Source organism: Botryllus schlosseri, chromosome 4 (assembly GCF_051294905.1).
Source record: "Botryllus schlosseri isolate E-star chromosome 4, Bs_hap1, whole genome shotgun sequence".
Lineage (NCBI taxonomy): Eukaryota > Metazoa > Chordata > Ascidiacea > Stolidobranchia > Styelidae > Botryllus > Botryllus schlosseri.
In genome coordinates, this window is record NC_137239.1 from 10,755,317 (window position 1) to 10,773,672 (window position 18,356).

Sequence of the window (18,356 nt, forward strand, 5' to 3'; positions counted from 1 at the left end):
CAGTGCTGCATGAATTGTATAGTAGCGATGGCCAACTCATAATGCTGAGCAAATACATTCCCTTTCTGGTGTAGCTGTTATGTATTTTCCATCAATACCTACCTTAAAATTGTGGTATATGATAGCTATTTGAATAGCCTGAGTGTTCATTTTTGCGACCTTTACGGCGTTTTCGACGGCAATAGTCGTTTACACCAGGTAGATTTTCCATGTTATGATTCGAGATCTGCCGACTTGTAGCACGGTCTACTTTTAGGCTTTTGTAAGGCACCTCTTATACGCTGTTCAGCGGGAAGGGGCCTAGATAACCTGTATGCCAACATAGCTAATGTGATAGGAAACAGGTCACCAACTCAATCATCTAACCTCGTATGTTTAGATATTTCGAATCTTATTCCAAGGAAATCTGCATCATGAATATAACCCTGATGATTTTCCACGGTGTGAAAGATGTTTTCAAAAACTTAAGGTTGATCTTATAGTGAGTGACATATATAGTTTTGCTGGTACAGTGTCCATTTTAATCTTGTAGAAAAGAAATTTGAAATTAGAACATCAAATACCATTTTTTTTTAATTTTTTCATTTCGTCATTTTCGTTGATAAATGTCTATTAAATAAAATATTAAATATATATATTAAATCTCTTACATACGGAAAAATTGAAATATGTATTGTAGAATTGCAACAGGATGCGGAGAAAATGGTCTCGCCTACCAATTGTCTCTTACTGCTGTTGTTATTCTCATCTCTGTTTATTTGTATCAGGTACTTTGCGTTTTATGTGTGAGCGGCGGATGGGTATCAGCGCCTCACCAGCCATTGACATCACCACACGTCACTGCAGTTTCTACGGAATTGGCCGACCAACACGCTATTGACATATTGGGCTCAAATGTATCACTGTGTTTCATTTATCTGCTAACAATTACATACCGAACGATATTTTAATCAAAATGAACTAATACAATCACGCATACAATTCAACTTCATGTAGGCCTACCACGCCGCACAGCAACAAGATCAAGTAGATAAAAAATGCGGGAATGTCTCACTCCAGAAGGGCCATGTGATGAGCCTAGCTTTTACTAGGGCAAAAAACAGAGTACCCTCTACATGTTCGATATGGCATACAGCTCTAAGTTAAATCGATCAGATAAAAGGGTTACAATGAATGTCAATAACAAGAGAACATGAGTCTGATTTGCTCTCGATGATCATACGGATTCTGTGAGCCATATTTTCTCATTATGGACAAGTTGGGGGATGACCAGATCACAAAGAAGTGAAATCATCCTGTTTAGCCTCCATATGTTTAGTGATCGCAGCTTCATTACCCATTGCGAACGAATCCATGGAGCTCGATTCCTTGGTTGAGATCCGGGATCTATAAAGTTTCGCGAACGCCAGAAGGACCATAACACATGTTAATGTCAAAGAGATTGCAAAAAGAGTTTCAATTGCAACATCAGCCTGACTGGGCGACAACTCTAGCCCAATGCCGGTCCCGATAATTGGTTCTTCAACGGAGCAAGTTGCCGTGGGACATGTAACTTCAGGGCAAGGTGTATAAGTAGTATCTTCGAAAGATGATGTGGAGACGAATTCTGCCGTTCGCGTGGTGAGTGGTGTCGTTGCACAAGGAATACCAGTAGTTTCCTCCATTGATGCTGCAAGGAAAGTTATATCCAATGACTCACTTACAGAAACCAGCAGAATACTCCGTGAACCTAATGTATACATAAGCTATATAAGGCAGGACTCGCCAACCCCCGGCACGCGTGCAAAACGTGGTCAGCCGAATTATTTGCGAGCTCCACCTATATATCACGAGCTCCGTGCAGGAAATTTTAAAGCTAGCTAAACCCTACCTCGGAATTAGCGATTGATTTCACGAATACAATCAATGAACAACAACGTATACCTATACTAATATTCAGCGCGGGACCGTACCTGCCGTACCCAAACCCCTCGATTGGGGAGTGCTGTAAGTTTTTGAGCAGCTTTCATTATATTGATAATTTTCATCAGACTTTCGCGCGATTCATGGTCAGCGTTTTTTTTTTAAATTATTTTAGACTTGGTGGTCGCCACACAAAAATATCTAATTATAAAGCTATCAAGGTATTACGTTTATATATATCGTCTGCTATCGGCGCAACAAAGTATTTAAATATAAATAAAAATATCCATAATGTGCAGAAACGAGACCCACCGTGTTCGCAATTATGAGAAATCGGTACGAAGCCGTTCGGTTGTCTACGGGTGTCCAACATGTGGGTGCTAATCTATTAGGAACCACCATTTAATATACCAATGTTTACAAATTTAAAGTCAAAATAATTGGCACACGCGGCAATGATGACACTCGAGATAGTTTTTCATTGAACACCAAGTGATTTGAAATTATATCATTCTCCTTCGCTCAGACCATTTTCATCGTCACATTCAGACACCAACTTCAGCCTGAGCTTAATTTTATATAGACAATTACAACTTCTAAAATTTATTGAATTACTCTCGTTTTGTTGGAAGTTGGTTCCGTTGGTTGGTCAAATTCGGTGGCGTGTGGATAACGACTGTAAGCTTTCAGATAAGTGGTAGGGCTGTTCACCTATCGCTTTGAAAATTGTTAATGAAAATTTCGCACGTAATCTGTAACATTAGGTAACACAAGTATAATTGGAGCATACAAACCAATAAAAAGTTGAACAGTGAGTCCCATATTTTAAGTCTGAATTGATCAATGTAAACCATGAGTGAGTGGAAAAATTTCGGCACTCGTATTGTTTATATTTGGGGCATTTGACGCACGTGGTGGTTTCTATTAATATGCGAGCATGGAGTCAGAATAAATTCATATCTGAAATATATTACATATGGTGTTTTGCGACATCAAAAATGCTTATTGGGGAGGTAAATGTCAACTCACGAGTGGTATATGTTAACGGTAGCACGGATTCCCAGACCGCCAATGCTTGGTCGCGGTAACCGGACACCATCCTCGTTTCTGAACTCTCGAATACCATAACTCCTCTGTCAACTGAATTGTATGCTTGCCATCTGTTTCTTGCCGATCCCACCGCGTTAGGATTGCTAGATATAAAACAACCTTTTAAATTCTCATGCTCCATTTGCATATCTCAGTAATGCGTGTGTGTGTGTGCGTGCGTTCGTGTGTGCGTGCATGTGTGTGCAGAGGTTTTCAGTAACGACGCAATTATTATTTACCAATTACTCCAAGTAGATTTTTCCTGCTTGCATTACTTCCTCAAGTATATATGATTTTAGACCATTTCTACTTCTACTTTATCAAAAATTTACGGCGTTGCCCGCAGTTCCACTTGAGGACCGACGGTGACTACTTTGGTCACCTCTTCTGGTGTGTGTCTCTGTGTGTATATGTGTGCGTATCTGTGTGGAAGTGAAAACGTATAATATATATCTGGAATAGATAGTATTATTAATATAAAATAAATAATAATAACAATATATAATAAATGTGAAAATATTGCCACTACGAATATAGAAAATAATATGGATAGCTTGAACCCGCTGCAGATGGACATTCAGTTCATAAATATTGTCCACTTCGCTGGCGCGGAGAGTTTAAAAGGAGTTATGATAGGCAGTGTTCCATGACGCTTCTGACAATTGAGATACTATTTCTCATCAACGAGACTAGGACCAACCGCACCATTGACCCGGATTGTTGGAGTAGCACTCTCATAGATCCCTCTTCATTTCCGCCTTGCCATCCACATCGTTGGCGTGTACAGAGCTAGACAACAGTACCGGATCAATGCTATACCGGGCCAAAATCAATTTTAACAGCTGACCCATGTTCCGTCACAAATACACAATGCACTCTGGTAGTACACGCATTCTTGGTATTACTTTGAATAAAGTTTGAATGAAATAAAGGCGAATGCTTCTGCCACACGTCAATATGGCGAAACTAGCTTTCTTAAGTCGGGGCCTTGATTTTTGACTGGCATTAACGCCAGTGCATTAAGTTCCCAATCGTTATTGTGGCTATGTTATATATAGATTGAAAGTTTGAACCAATAATCTGCACTACATCGAATATTTCCATACTGACGTACCCTCTGGTAACAAAGTTACTCCAATATTCACGCATGACCAGACCAAGTGGCGAGCTTTCACCCACACCAAGAATTGGTAGCATGAATGGAATTTCTTCACCCAAGTCGCTGCCGTAGCTGAGCCAACGACGGGCTGTTCTTTTATTGGTTCTTTCTTGAAAAACGTAAACGAATGTGTCTTGCGTTTGATCGCTATCATCACTTATCCTCATGTTCACCACCTCGTACATGGCGTTCGTGAAAGCAGTTTCGGTCTGGTAACGGACAACTGATCTCTTAATTTCCGCGCTGTCATCCGTGGCACCCCACGGGATGTAGTAGTCTTTCAAATCCTTAGCTTGAACTTGCGTGTATGATGTACGAAAATTGTTCATATAGATATCGTTATCGATCATTGACTCAATCAAGTCAGGACCGGGACGGCCGCGGTTGTAGATAAATCCGATTTCTGGGTAGGCGTCTCGTGCGAATTGGTATCCAGCGGCACCGTTTACACCCAATAACATTGGCATCGTTTTTACCCACTTTTCAACTGATCTTAAAGTTATATTGTCGTAATATCCTACATTCATTTCCATAAAGTCATCCTTGTTGAATTGATCCGGCATACCATTTTCACTTCTGATATAAATACCAAATGGGAAATTGGACCCTACATTACTAGCGAGAGCTATCAAGGACAGTGCGCTCATATTTCTCAGACACTGAATAGATTCGTCAATGTTGCTGGGACACTTTGCATTTTGAATGACCGTTTTCAGGTCGTCCGCGGGGAACGGTGAATATGCCCAAAGTGAATTCAGCGATCCACTCTGCGCAATAATATTTTGCACTGTCCCACTGGCCATTGATTTTGACATTCCAGCTAGAACATGGGCCAATGTCGCTCCAAATCCAACACCAGCCAAGGTCACTTTCTCTCTACTTCCTCCGAAGCTGTTAATGTTATTGAAAACCCATTCCAAACCATTTTTGAGATCCGTCATCGCAGAATTACCTGAAAAAAGATGACAAACAATAGCATCCAAATACTATGGTACTATTGGGGAAGACAAATATGCTGAATTCATCATGTGCTATTAGTAAAAAGCCACATATAAGTAAGTGATGATGGCGATTAAAACACTTGACCTTCGTATTCTTCTACTACACATAATACTAACATCTTGGTATATCCCAATCAGCCCTTTAAAAACGTTGACATGTTTCTCATGAGACCATGACTATGCGAGCTAGATAGTCCATTCGCGTCAGAAGTAACTTAAATCAATATTGACTGAACGTCTACACAGCGCCATCGCATGATGTACTGAAATGTTAATGTCTATATCCCATAGATCAGTGGTTCCCAACCTTTTTGCCTTCATTCCCCAAATCGGATTCATTCCGTGCCTTCATTCCCAACTATCCAAAACTATTGTCATTACGGAGCAGCTATTTGCTTGTTTGAGTAGGCCTACACAAGACACACAACCACAACAGTACGCAAGACAATCGCCTATAACTGCAACATAGAACGTATTGTGAACCGATACCTGTAACCCTCAAAATTTAGCGAAAACGCTACTTCGCGTCATACTAGTCGTGCTCGATGCGTTTGTGTCGCCATCATTGGTTAGCCAGAGTTAACAATGGGGTTTTGTGTACAACACGCAATATAATTTTCTAAACATATATTCCATAGCAGTTAACTGATAACGGTCGTTGTACATGTGTCTCCGTAAATATGTAGACTATCTTGTATATAATTTTGAACAAATGTGTCCATTCCCCACCACAAACCATTAAATTCCCCCCGTTCGGGAACGACTGCCATAGATTGAGTCTGTCCCCCTGCAGTTTTCAAGGGGGCGGAAACGCTCAGGGGGCGATATGGGGACGCAGGGATAAGGGGGGCTATATGGGGGGCGCTGAAGAAAAATGGCTTCGTAGTAGATAATGTCGTAGTAGAACATATCTTTAATGAGTATTCGGAGCAAATTAACATCCCACAAAATATGTTAAATCCCGACGATGTTTGCTACATATGCTTTCTTGAATGTAGTGGCCTATTTTAATTCATGTCAAATGGATTGCGGGTACTTTTAGATCGCCAATTTCCCGTTAAAACACTGACCTCACGCTTGGTATGGGTATTTTCAAAAAATGTTTCGAACTAATTATTATATCCTGTAGCGCACAGCGTGTGGAAATAAAAGAAGGAGGCACTGTATATCACTTTTCAGAGTGAGAGCCCCTTGTACATAAAATATGTTTTGAAGCTTTGTGCACGAAATGAATAACTAACTAAATATACATACATTTGACAGCTTCAAAATTAAAACGTTATAATTAGGGCGATTTTTTTTGACATGTCAAAAAAAGTCAAAATTAGGTCAAAATTGTAGCGTTAGGTCAAAATTTGTCAAAATTGTTTACAAAATCAAACTTTTTTGACCTCTACATTTCGTTTGTATCGTAGATTTTGCGCTGTCTGTGAACTTATCATTTGATAATTTACAGCCTGTAGCCTACTTTATAGGCCTACCGTTGTAAACGGCCCAGCGTCTGCTCATTGTGAATCATAAACGGTCCAATGAAACAAATAGTGGCATGGTTTTATGGTCAACGTACCGCAATATCCTAACTGAGGCAAGACTGCTTGGGCATTGCATGGTTCTTACATCAAGAAGCGAAAGCTGAAAAAATGTGATATAGACAACATTGTCAGAATGAAGCAACACGGTGCATCACCAGCAAGCAGTGTGCACACAACTTCAGTTTTGTCAGCTAACAACTGCTGCTGTTGAACGTTCTTTCTCCATTCTTGGCAAGCTACTTAGTAAGAACAGACACTTTCTACCCGAGATAGCGCAGTGGTATAATCCGGGGCTGCAACACCAATGGGTGTGGGTTCGATTCCGACCGAGGTCGACTTCATAATTCCGATAGCTAAGTGTTGGAGGTTTACCTAGGCTCCGCCTCGCCACCTCATCCGCGTAAGCGGTGTCTTACAAAAAAGTCTAGAGGTGGGCCGTGCTATATATTGACAGTTACGGAAAATAATGATGAATATCGGCCTGGTGTAAATGACCATAGTAGTTGACACACACCATGAATACCCAAAACAAACAAACAAAACAAACACTTTCTACCCGATAATGTAGGAAAGTATCTTTCGTTGTACTACAATAAATTTTAATTATTCCACCATAATACGTAATGTAACTACTGCAATTCTTCATAGGGCCAGATTTCGTTAAAATACTAGTTTTTTCATGTAAAAATTTGTCAGTTTTTGAGCCAAAAACGTTTTTTCAGGCCAATCTACTTTGTAAGGACAGAAAGTTCCAACCAGAAATGAAGATAAGTAGTACAATTTTAACATTATGTGCGAAAACACCTAATTTGCATACGTGAGGTCAAAATTTGGTCAAATTTCAGTTTTTTTAGGTCAAAAAAGTCAAAATTTAGATTTTTTAGGTCAAAATCATCCGTTTTTAGGTCAAAAAAATCGCCCCAGTTATAATGTTTCTTCAACGCATCATAAAGAATGATACTATCTAGAGTTGTGGTCCACAACCTCGCATGAACGTTGTATAACATGAGTTGCTTTGTTAGGAATACATTCATGTTAAAATTAATAACTGGGTAGAGTAATAAATTCAATGTGAGCAGATACATGCATCCCATTCTCAGTTGACTTACTTAGTCACACAAAGTGTGCGAATCGCAGATGCAAATTCGGGATGGTTCGAACCACAGGGTATGGGACCGTACCCGATTGTTGTTATAACAACCTTGATTTGACCCAGAATATACCACGTACAATTATTATACGGTTTATTATAGTCGAGTGGTCCTCGGCGCGATTAAAGCGCGAAATATTTCTAACACTTAAGTCCCGAAAAGACCGACTGGACTTTGAACTCTTACCAGGACCGAATCTGGTGCAACCAAAACCCCCAATTGGAAGGGGGTGAGCTCTAAGGGTGCCCTAAATTAGTTCGGTGAATGAACATAAATTACACATCAGGTTTTCACGACTCCCCCACGAAAATTAACGCATAATCATAGAAAATAGAAATAGGCATTCGGCGTCGGTGATTAGCAAGCCACGATGACATACGAAGTTCCGGCCAATATGGGACTCCAAAAAAGTATCCCAAAAGATCTTCAGCAAGAAAACCTTAGCCGAAGAGGATTGTCCTTATGTCGACCGTAGATTTCGATGTATATAAGTCTAATTGTCCAGGTGCTTAAATCGCTCTTGCCGAATTATCATGTCGTCGCAATCTGCACCCCACAGGACAACTATTTAAATAATATCCATCGGGGCCTACGATATTCAGAGATATCAGAGATATCAGAGAAACATTACTTGCCAGTAAAGAAATAACAGTTTTGAATGGTGTGTTTACCTCAATTAATACGTTTATGCGTTTCAATATCTTTTGACTATATAGCAGACAAGAGATAACAAAATAACAACATGTAACGAAGTAATTGTAGGGCCTACCAACGGACACGCCCGAATATGTTTAGTTATTAATCACATGGCCCTTTCAAGACAACAGCTCACTCAGCGCTACTGGTAAATCTGATTACGTGGGCTGAGAGGATAAAAAAGTTTATAGCGACATATATATGCAATTACGATCTATTCATTCATGCATTATAGAAAATTTTGGCGCGCAGGGCGACCAGGCCCCACAAACTATGCCGACCACCGAAATCTCGCGACGGGGTTCTTGGGGCCCCCCAGAAGTTTGGTTTATCACGCTATGGGTGCGCAAGACAATGGTTTTTAGGGGAAATGACGAAGTGTTGTTACGGCCCTCCCTCTTACCCATTGTCTTTATTACAGTCCTTAAAATACAGAGCGGGGGCGCTAGAGCCCGATAATTTTTGAAATGGCTCGCTGGAGGAAAAAAGGTTGAGAACCACCGATCTAATTCATTGTAAGTCCGATATACGTAATGTACTCTGTGACAGAGTCACATTTTGCACCAATTCACGGACATTTTATACTATAATCTTACAGTAAGTGTCACTGGATAATTAATTCGTAGGTTGATTGATTGTTTGGTTAGTTAGTTAGTTAGTTAGTTAGAAAGCTCCATGTTGCATTACAATGAATTTGCGGAGAGCGATGGTGACGATTTTCGAATAAATGCACGCTCCTATAGCGAAAGTGTATTCAAAACCTAACTCATAATTATATCATGGTTATGAATGCCTGCTCGCATACCTTCCCACATTTTATCGTGCAGGCATAATTTGGATTAATTAGATTTGCACCGTAGTGTAAGTTGGATCGATATGCTCTGGCTTCGTGTGCCACGGTTGAATAGTGCGGAGCATGGACCGGAGCCGGATTTGATATCCGGAAAAACTTTTTCATTTTTAGCGGGAACCGGATGGGAGCCGGATCAGTACTTTTCCTGATACGGCCGGTGCCGGATTGGAGCAGGACCAGAGAATTTAAAAGCAGGATCGGAGTCGGACCAGAGAATTTATAGATCCGATCCGCACTAGCGTGAACACATACTGTTGTCGCTAAAAGTGCACCTTGTATGAACGCGGTTAACGTGATCATATATTCATAGATCTGACTCTAGTTTATAGATAAAACTATTAATTTACTGATTTTCTCATACAGTTCCTCATAGTCCATACCGCTCATGTTTACTCTCAGCGCCCGCCCCCCAATCACCCAATTTGTATCTAGCGCGCACTTCAAGGTCGAAAACAACCCCAAGGAGGACTGGCGCCAATTTCGGAAACCACTGTGTTCGAGGTTTATCTAGGCTTCTCGTTGCCTTCCGCTCCACGCGAGCCTAGAACGAAAATAGGCTGTGCCGACAGTCCGAACATCATAAAAATTATATCGGTGTGGCGTAAACCTATCAATACAATCGAAACATCGTGACTGCAAACAAAGATGGCGTATCGTAATAATACCAGGTAACGAAGGATGTTCGGCACTGGCAAAGCCAAGAATGCCAATCCGATATTGAATCTTTACGAATATTAAAGATCCATCCAAAGCCATCATTCGGCCGTCAACATCGCACGTAGGGTCGTCGGTGAGTTGTCCGTGCGGTCCGTTAATACCTTGACCTCCATGACAAATCCATAAGAGTACAGAACCTTAACCAAAATATGACAATCAATAATCCGTTATCTCGACTTTACCCTATAGCTATTAACCCAACTAGAACGGCCGGCCTCGAGTCCAAATTTCAATGCATTTAGAAAAATGTTCATAAAATCCGAACCACGAGACTTGAACCGACACCCAATATATCGCTGTAATCGTGAAACAGCCGCCTAACCAACTGAGCTACTCTCAAAGCGAGAGAGAAACAGGTGATGCCCCTATACCTAGAAGTGTTCTCAACTTTTTGAAAACAAAAGAGAATTTGATTTTTGAATTTGCGACTACGTCATACATAGACGTGCTCGGGATAGAATCATCGCCTGACTGATTTCACAGCAATATCAGGATTCCAAAATGACCTGAGTGAGGTTCTTACGATAATACAATCGAGTGCAACGACCGTTGATATACCGATGGCTACAGTTGGCTGTAGCCCGATTGATGCCAGGCGTCTCGCATTCATCGCCGCACATACACGCGCCGCGTGTTATTGTAGTATCGACGGCGTTCAATGATTCATTTCACAGTGCCGATGTATCGCTTTGTACGAGTTACTAAGTACTAGATAGTGATTTGTCGAAACACACCTTGCTCTTGTACAACAACTAGATCTGAATATATAGTGGTTGGATTGACAGGTAGTCATACCTGCAATATAAAATACAGTGTTTCACTGATATTTTACTGGGCATTTACCGGACGTTCAAATGATTCATTTCATAACGCCATGTAATCGCCTATCCATCCTTTGTACGAGATAGTGGTATGTGCTGAAACGAACCTCGCTGCTGTACAACAACTAGAACTGAATATTTAGTGGTTGAAATGACAGATAACAACAAATAACAACAAACCACATCTAACACTAACAAACGGAACACGGACATTTATTGCCTCTCTCAGCCGAACAGCGCAATAGTGAGACTGTCGTCTAGTATATCAGGTAGGCTATGCATATCGGCATATGTAGCAATGACATATCGAGTCGCGTGACACAATATATGAAATAATGCATCACACGTGTAATACAACAGCAAATCGAAATAATAACAAGCCGGCACATCTAGCACCAACACATGGAAAAACGTAAGAAACCATTATAGCATTGGCAACTGAAGGTATTGCAATTATATTCGTTGCCCACACTGCAATGATGATAGGTCAACTGCTTTGACAGAGTTACGCCGAATTTTCGTGCCTCTCTCGTGAATCATGGACGAATAAAATACTTTGAATCAAGAAAGTGCATTGATTAGATGGAACCGGGATTTGATGCCTGGCTTTGCTGGTCGTCAAATTTTCATAAATGACCTGCGCGTTGTAGACGGAAATCTCGAGCAGACACGAAAATACCTTTCAATACCAGAATCGCGACCGGAGCTTTGATGTGCCGGTGCATTTCTTTTTATTCGCTACTACGGGAAAGACGTGAAACATTTCCACCAGAAGTGAAACCATTTACGGACATAAATTTGCTGTCATATCAATAGCGGAGATCTTCTAGCTCGCTGAAGAACATCATGGCAGTATTGGTGTATTAGTATGAATAGCAAAAATATTCAATATGCGTAATCTTCAACAGCAACAGAAAATACATTGCTAAAACCCGCGCATGTTATTTCGTAACATATTTTTACTTCCAGTTCGAAGAATCTTCTGTGCGACTAATTTTTGATTATAAGTATTCCAATACATGGGCAATGGGCAATGGGCATAACCAACACATGTTAGGAGAAAAGATCTGCAAATGAATTTGATGTCTCGGAGATGCGCTGATTTAGGTCACGGGCGCTGGTTTATCTCACGCGCGCACATTCACGCGAACGTCGTGGCGAATTGTATTTTGCGCAAAACGTTTTTATGTATTCAATCTGCATTTTGAACAGGCTATTCGATAGTATAAGATGTTATTTATGGCTCGACGTATGCGTATTGATAATAGCTATCCATCTGTAATAGTTGTAATTGTCTACGACCAGAACAACCCAGTAAATTTTGGATTAAGTAAAGCGTGTTCGTGAAAATACGCTCAGTTATCATTAATGAGTGTGCCGTTTCGATCGGGTTAACGATCTAATGATGTCTAAAAAATCACAGATATTATGTAGAGCAGGGTTTTACAAAATACCTTTTTTTCGGATTCCAGGGATGCACTGCTTAAATTGGTAAGATGCAACCGCTTCACACCAAAATTTGCTCCATTCCAACCAGTAAATGTCGACGCGGGGCCAATTGAAATTTTTGAATTTAATATAAAAATAAAAATGAAATTTACTGTCACCCCCATAAAATTGGTTAGTTGCCTGAAGGAACGATGCAAAACAGGTATTGCACAATTCCAGCTGGTAAAAATGGAGTTATTGCAGATTTTACTAATGAAAAACTGAAATAACTTCGCTCCTACGAGTTGTAATTGCGTCAAATTTGTTTTACATCGTTTTCGTAGACAACTCAACAATTTCACGAGGTTTACATTACAATTTTAAAAAAAAGTTTTTGTGAAAAATAGTAGGGATGGTGTGAACGTGAGGTTCACGTTCGCGTTCTGTGTGTGAACCTCGGAGATTTAGAAGTTCGCGTTCACAACAGAACCTTGGTGGGTTCTGCACTGTGAACCTTTTTGGTAAATTGTAATTTGCACTTCATTATAAGATCTTTGGTTGAAATTTATTGCATTTCAACTGCGGGTCACTCTATGCATGGCGCTGGCAGCATGAAAAATCAACACTAAACGAGCATGCACCCTGACAACCTTAAAAGTTTTACCTGTACTTGCTCTTTTGTTACCAAAAGTTGCTGAAAGCTCGTCTAACTAATAAAGTTATATTCATACAAGTGGACGTCAAATAGAGTGTGAAAGCTATCAAGGTATTACGTTTATATATATCGTCTACCATCGGCGCAACAAAGTATTCAAAAATTTCTCGAAATATCCAGCTTTCCGTTCGTGAATATTTAGTGACTTTCTGCTGTGAGCTTGACCAGCAATCACATAACAGCACGAGCGATATACGTAGTCAGCGAATGATGCTTATTCAACCAATCAATGACATTGAAATCGTTTTCTGATGTAAAAAATCGAGCGGGCGTACGGGGTCAATCTCGACTTCATATCTTACTGTATCAATAAAACCAAATCCGTGCGATTAAGGTGCTGGCTACTGCTATATAACTTGTTGTTTATTATATCGGTAGCGAGTATAAAACCCCGTTTTACACTCTGCTCAATATCAATGTAGCAATACTCAGATTCCGGACACATTGTCCGGTCTGGCTAAGACCGTTAAGGCGTAAGCTTATATTCCCTGTAAGTCCTCGTCGAAATTGTTGGCAAAGCGATGGAATGTAGTGATTTTATGAGATCATTATATCCTTTGATAACCGCGGTTGATACATTTAGCGACGTTTAAAACGCCAAAATGTACTTCAGCAATGCTACATTATGTGGCCCGAGTCTTCGCTGGGTATCGTGTACATTATTATAGGCTATCACGTCATTGAAAGATAGGGTTGGAATTAGCAATATGACGTCACGAGGTTCACGTTCGTGTTCACACAGAACCTTTCAAAAAGGTTCGCGTTCACACGAGCCCGAACCTTTCAGAAGTTCACACCATCCCTAAAAAATAGTAAATTTCAACTGGCTCTGCGTCGGCTTCTACTGGAAGGAATGGGGCTAAATTTGGTGTGTAGCATTTTTTTAGTCAACCTCACAATTTAATTAGTGAATCCCCGTGTACCGGAGAAAAAGTTATTTTTGAACAACCCTGGCGTAGGGGCGTCGTAGGAATTCACCATAAATATGATTCAACCATTGCATTCAGTCAACGGATGGGAAATAAGCCTACTGAGCGTGTTTAACCAATATTAAACACCATCTATCAAGATCGACCGTACACATCGAATATTTTAAACCAACAAGCAACATATATGGCCGATTGGTCGCATTCATGTTAGGAAATAATCATTAAAATGCGGTGTACCATACAAATATGTAAAGAATGTCGACCTAGTAAGAATACGAGCACTATTTTGCTGTGTAAATGTAAACCTTAATTCGTTTGCAGCGTCTTTTCAAACAAATAATACTAACTGGAGTTTGCTATTTCAGCAGGTTTCCAAATGTCGAGATACAAGCAATCCTCGCTGGCATAGCCACCTCTTGCTCCGTTTATCGTTTGCAAGCATCTAGGCTTTGTAATTGTTGCAGAATATACTGTGGCGTCTGGTGCTGGTTGGATATCGTCAAAGTACACGCTATCGCGGAATCGTAAATCTCCTAAAGGCGGCATTGCATACGGAAGCCCACGGTAGGTATGATAAATCCTCCCATCGTTTACTCGTTCAGCGTAACCTCTGACTTTCACATCGTTGCGCAGCGTTATTTCCGGTGTTCCCAGGGTCTGCACAATATACATCGTATAAGAAGAGAGCAAAGTGTCATCAGGAGAAATCGACAACACGCTGAGTATTGGTCAGAGGCAGGTTTGTTACCAAGTCGCAAGGTTCCGAATCACAGGTCAATTTGACTTTAGTAGTTTTGACTCTAGTCAAGTTGAGTTCTTTTCAATTCATCACCGAGTCAAGTCCGAGTCCGGATACAACGGGTCGAGTCCGAGACGAAGTGTTAAGATTCGAGTCCAAGTCCAAATCATGGTGTTAACTGTTCAGAGTCGAGTTCAAGTTAGGGTCAACTCATTTCTGTAAAATTCTTGGGTGACATCGAAGGCCTCAGATTCATAATATGCTGATTAATCGCACTCTAAATATGTTTATTCAAACGGATAACATATACGTTCTTATCCTATTTTTCAATTATCGCTCCTGATATACGAGACTTGAATAAGTCATACAGAATGTGTGGAGCTATATGATTTGGTAGACTCATGCGCACTAACTCGGGGGTGCAAGTCGATTCAATACACAAATTTACTCGAATCGAGTCATTTTGCATTTTCGAGAATAATCGCGTCATGACTCGAATCACTACAACCCTACGAGGAGTATTGGTGAAAGGTATTCGAACCCACGTCAATCTTATTGTATTACGTAATGCATGGACATTATCCACTCTGACTCTCTCCAAACAAATGTGATCACGAATCGCACGATTCAGTAATAACTATTAGGGATGGTGTGAACCTCTGAAAGGTTCAGGTTCGTGTGAACGCGAACCTTTTTCAAAGGTTCTGTGTGAACACGAACGTGAACCTCAAGACGTCACGTTACGTCATACTGCTAATTCAAACCCTATCTTTCAATGAAGTGATAGCCTCTATTAATGTACGCGATACCTATCGACCACTCGGGCCACATAATGCCACGATGCCGAAATACATATTGGCGTCTTAAACGTCGCTAAATGTATCAACTGAGCAATAAAAGGACATAATACTCCCTTTAAAATCAATATCTTTCGTCGCTTTGCCTACAATTTCGACCCCAATAACGAGTTATATAGAAGTAGCCAACACCTCAATCGCACGGATTAGGTTATAATGATGCAGTAAAGATTGACCCCGTAACGCCGGCTAGATTTTTTGCATCAGAAAACGGTATCAATCTCATTGATTGGTTGAACATTGAACAAGAATCATTCGCTGACTACGTATTCCGTTCGTGATGTTGGGTGATTGCGGGTCAAACTCACAGCAGAGAGTCACTAAATATTTACAAATGGAAAGCTGGATATTCTGAGCAAACTTTTGTAACAAAGTAAGTAAAACTTTTGAGATTGTCAAGGTGCATGCTCGTTTAGTGTTGATTTATAATGCTGCCAGCGCCTTGCATAGAGTGGTGCACAATTGAAATGCAATAAATTTGAACCAAAGAAAGATGTTACAATGAAGTGAAAATTGTAATATATGAAAAAAGTTCACAGTGCAGAACCTACCAAGGTTCTGTTGTGAGGTTCACATACAGAACGCGAACGTGAACCTCACGTTCACACCATCCCTAATAACTATCTCATTTCATCACCAGACAATTCAACTTATCTCTTCCTCACCATTTCACTCTCACAGGGGAATGGTATATCGACCGAGGGTATCAGCTGATTCCAGAGTGTCGAATACTTGGGCCTGGGAAATTGTCTTTGTAAAGCAAACGGACTGAGCAATTCTAGTGCCCCATAATGTCCTTCTTCCTCGTCATAACGGAGCCATGAGTCATCATTTGAGAGACCGAATGGTCGCCTGTACAACATGAGAAGTAATGGTAAAGCCGGATATAAGAGTTGCAGGCACTGCTGCGCGACAATGCGAGTTAATCTCACAAGTTCAATGCACAACAACGTCGCCGATCGACTCATCAACTCGACAGTAACAATTTATGGCAAGGGTTCACGCTTTGGTTACTATAGCGTTGTCATGCGACCTGATATATCCGTTATATTAGTGATACCATCTGCGTTTGGGATGGATGCTTACAAGTCAAACGTACACATGAATTTTTTAAACCAAAAGCTAGACTAATATTCCGTGTTAATTGTACAAGTTGGACTGTGGCGGATTGATGATTGATGATCACTCACATCGCGGAGAGAAATGCAGTGGCAATGCGAATTATGCAAAAGATATTTGGTATGAACACTTTTTGTCGATATTGTTCTTTTTGAATGGGATAACAGTGTGTAAGACTACCATATGACCTCTTTTGGGAGAATTTGTTCTCGAGGCATACCAATAGCAGGTTTTCTCAAGTAATTGGTCCTCCTCTAAGAGACTCTCAAAATGCCTAATTGTCCTCTGTTTGCGCATTTCGAGTTGTAGTTACTTTTACTTTTACCAGGTCTTTAGGCGGGACGTTGTTTTATTTCAAAAAAATACTGTACTCATGAAACATGCCGAATTACTGGTACAAAAAAGCAATTAACAAAATTATTTTAGCTGCATCTCCAATACCGTGGCTTCTGAAGAAATAATCTGCTGCCAAATATCTTCCCAATTTTATCCTTAATCTGGGACCACATCTTATTTAGAGCTCAGTGCCCCTATAATACAAGGATTGCAATGAATTGCACCATGAACATGACTTACTGTGATGTAGCACGCATTATTAAAAAATGCCGGTATATGCTGAGTTCAGCATTTCGAAGTTGCATTAGCTGTCGTTAGCGGAGCCCCGTTTACCATGGCTTGGCGATTGTACATCAGTGGTTCTCGACCTCTTTGATTTCGTGGGGCCTCTTTGGACCATCACAGACCCCCGCGTACCCCCAACCTACCGTTTTAGTTCAAACTTAGCTCATCGTACATCCGCCATCAGTCTTGTGCAAATGCTAACTTGGGGCTCATGATAAACAGCAGCAAAATGACTTATCTTGAAAATCACATCATCTATGGGGAAATCGGGAATTTTTTATTTTTCCATAGTGAATTTCGTAGCTGTAATTTTTGAAATACGAGGTCGAGTCTTAAAAATCCACGCCGTCGATTTAATATGAACGAGAATCTATTCCCACAAATATAGGTAGTGGAAAATGTAGTAATGACGCGGAACGGTTCCGGCAACAACTTTGGGCCTCGTCATTTCTATTCAAAAGCACATCTTGAAGTTATTCTGGAATTGTGGTTGTGTATATCACATGACAAAATGGATTTTTTCAAACAGATTGTTTCTTTAGGCTCAACAAAATATCTCTGTAGCAATATCTATGTATCAGTAGGGTATTCGCAATTTGGCAATTAAAATGAGTTTGCACAGCAGAATATTTTATCTCAGACGGTCTTTCTGTTTATGTGAGTCCTGAAGCTTTCGCAGTTTTGAAGCGAATCTTCTTCGTGATTTCTTTAACTTGAAAAGTTACAAATTAGGTTACCAACCATTTTGTCAATTTGGAGATTTTGTGGACCCCTGAAAATGCTTCGCGGACACCTAGGGCTTTGGGGACCCCGGTTGAGAACCGCTGTGGTGCATGCCTATTACATACTATGACACTCAAATTATTATTCAAGTATTCTTTATGTTGAGGTTTATCTCTCCAAATATTAGTCTTTGAGCGTAACTCGAACTAGTTCAATATTTGTATTGGGCAAGAACATGATTAGTATCCGACTATACCAGTATTTGTCGGAAGTATATCCAGAACAAGGTGTACATTTCTCAAAT

The 18,356-nt window shown here is 40.4% G+C and overlaps 1 protein-coding gene and 1 long non-coding RNA gene across 2 annotated transcripts in view; one reads left to right on the forward strand and one right to left on the reverse strand.

Moving 5' to 3' along the window:
* The window catches only part of LOC145438132 (uncharacterized), a 235,280-nt gene that overhangs the window by 38,502 nt on the left and 178,422 nt on the right, over positions 1 to 18,356 (forward strand). The gene's annotated exons all lie outside the window — the stretch shown is intronic.
* LOC145438038 (uncharacterized) overlaps positions 933 to 18,356 on the reverse strand; it is a 50,145-nt gene continuing 32,721 nt past the window's right edge. The window contains exons 15-20 of the mRNA XM_080315404.1: positions 16,255 to 16,441; positions 14,341 to 14,650; positions 10,049 to 10,237; positions 4,106 to 5,102; positions 2,932 to 3,095; positions 933 to 1,669 (exon numbers count right to left, since the gene is read on the reverse strand). Coding sequence (XP_080171530.1) covers positions 1,275 to 1,669; positions 2,932 to 3,095; positions 4,106 to 5,102; positions 10,049 to 10,237; positions 14,341 to 14,650; positions 16,255 to 16,441 — 2,242 coding nt within the window. The 3' untranslated portion in view covers positions 933 to 1,274. The remainder of the gene's footprint in view (positions 1,670 to 2,931; positions 3,096 to 4,105; positions 5,103 to 10,048; positions 10,238 to 14,340; positions 14,651 to 16,254; positions 16,442 to 18,356) is intronic.